General features: G+C 40.8%; 1 protein-coding gene across 1 annotated transcript in view; it reads right to left on the reverse strand.

Moving 5' to 3' along the window:
• The window catches only part of LOC119414460 (tRNA selenocysteine 1-associated protein 1-like), a gene marked incomplete at its 5' end in the record, with an annotated part of 8707 nt that extends 8340 nt beyond the window's left edge, over positions 1–367 (reverse strand). Inside the window, 1 exon segment of the mRNA XM_037681550.1 lies at positions 246–367. Within this exon segment, the coding sequence (XP_037537478.1) occupies positions 246–367 (122 nt within the window).
• Between the last annotated feature and the right edge of the window lie 1511 nt (positions 368–1878).

Consider the following 1878-nt stretch of genomic DNA (forward strand, 5'->3'; position numbering starts at 1 on the left):
TGCTCTTGCTTAGCCTATATGGGGAAAACAATAGTTTTAGCATAAGATGGCAAGAAAACATTACTTCAGCCTTTGTCGAAAATAGATCAAGATGCTCAAGGTCCATAGCACTGCTTTTCCAGTAATCATTATGTCACAAAAAATAGGAAGCACTAGTTACAGTTTCGTACACTTTATATTAACAATGCAATGGTACATCAGAAGGGAATTTAACGTGTATGATTCGTGCACAGCAGTTGACGTACTTTGAGTACCCATACTGGTCAGTGACTACTTTGGCTCCTTTGCAGGATGGATACTTCTTAAATACTTGATGCAGCTGGAAGTCATCCACCTCAGAGGCCAAGTCCCCCACAAACACTGAGAACTCCGGCCTGAGAGAAACGAAATAATAATGATGATCACATCAGACTGTGAACCTTCAAACAACTGTGAGAAGCTTAAAGTCCCTTTTACAAGATTTGTAAAGTCTTTAATAACCGAAAAAGCAGTGCGCCGATGTCCCCCATTATTGAGGGATTTGAATAGAGAATATTTGTAGTTTTCAAGACGTGTTCATCTGGACTGGAATTGAACATAGAACGCAAGTAAACCATGTTTTTGGTGCAATATATCCTTGTGGATAGGACTTACACTGTGTTGACATAGAGAACTAGTTATTTTTTGTTTCCTTGTCCAAGGTGGGACCTACCAAGTGACAGATACTGGCAAGTGGAGGGAGCCCGTGGCCTCCAACAATGAACTTGGGTCTATACTGGTCCTGTTAGACCTCAGTGGTCAAGGTTCTTTGTCATTCGCATCACATAGTACATGAGGTGGAATGAAATTGTGTACACAGGATCCAAGTTATATCAACCAATAGCAAAAATATAAAGTGTAAAAAGAAACAGTAAATCAGGATCCAATAAATAAATTAAAATATAAGCTAAACAAACATCAAATGGTACACTAAAACATCTAAGATATACGCTAGTCACTAAATGTGCAAAACAATACACCGAACAACAGCAGCATGAACATATGAGTCTTTGTGGGTGGATGAGTATGAATGAATGAATACAGCAGCATGAGATCAGCAGCACATATCAACAATCAAAGTTGCATTACAGTGATTTTTTTTCCAGTGATTATTCTGGTTAGAGATTCAGGAGTCTTTCCTCAGTCTAGTGGTTCTACACTTAATGCTCCTCAACCAAGCAACAAGCCTGAGGGGAGCGGGGCAAAAAGTATGTGTGCTGGGTGTGTGGGGTCCTTCAAGATGCAGGTGGCCCTCTTCCTGCATCTGGAGGTGTAGATGTCTGTGATGGTGGGGAGGCTGACTAACACAAACATACAAAGCTCTCAACAACTTAGCTCCATCTTATATTACAGATCTTACTCCATATTTCCCTAACAGAGCACTTTGCTCTCACACTCCAGGTTTACTTGTGGTTCCTAGTTTCCTAAAATAGAATGAGAGGCAGATCTTTCGGTTATCAGGCTCCTCTCTTGTGGATCCAACTTCCAGTTTCTGTCCATGAGACTGATACCTTGTCTACTTTTAAGATTAGGCTTCAGCCTTTCTTTTTTGACAAATCCTATAGTTAGGGTCAGTTTGGGTTTCCTGAGCTATCAGTTATGCTGCTATATGCTTAACTAGTGGAGGACAAATTGAGCACATTTCCTCTCTCTGATGCAGTCTTTACTTGCTCTACTCTACCTGGTTGAATTTGTAATTATTTCTATCTCAACATGTGTTTTTTTGTCTTTCCTCCAATAGAAAGTACACCTGGACCTGTCATTCTGTGTTTGTTTCTCCTTCCTGTCCTCTCAATCCCAGCCAGGGCCTCTCGTCCTGAGCCTGGTTCTGCTGAAGGTTTCCTCCTGTTAAAAGGGAAC

Source organism: Nematolebias whitei, chromosome 9 (assembly GCF_014905685.2).
Source record: "Nematolebias whitei isolate Nwh7 chromosome 9, NemWhi1, whole genome shotgun sequence".
NCBI classification, from domain to species: Eukaryota; Metazoa; Chordata; class Actinopteri; order Cyprinodontiformes; family Rivulidae; genus Nematolebias; species Nematolebias whitei.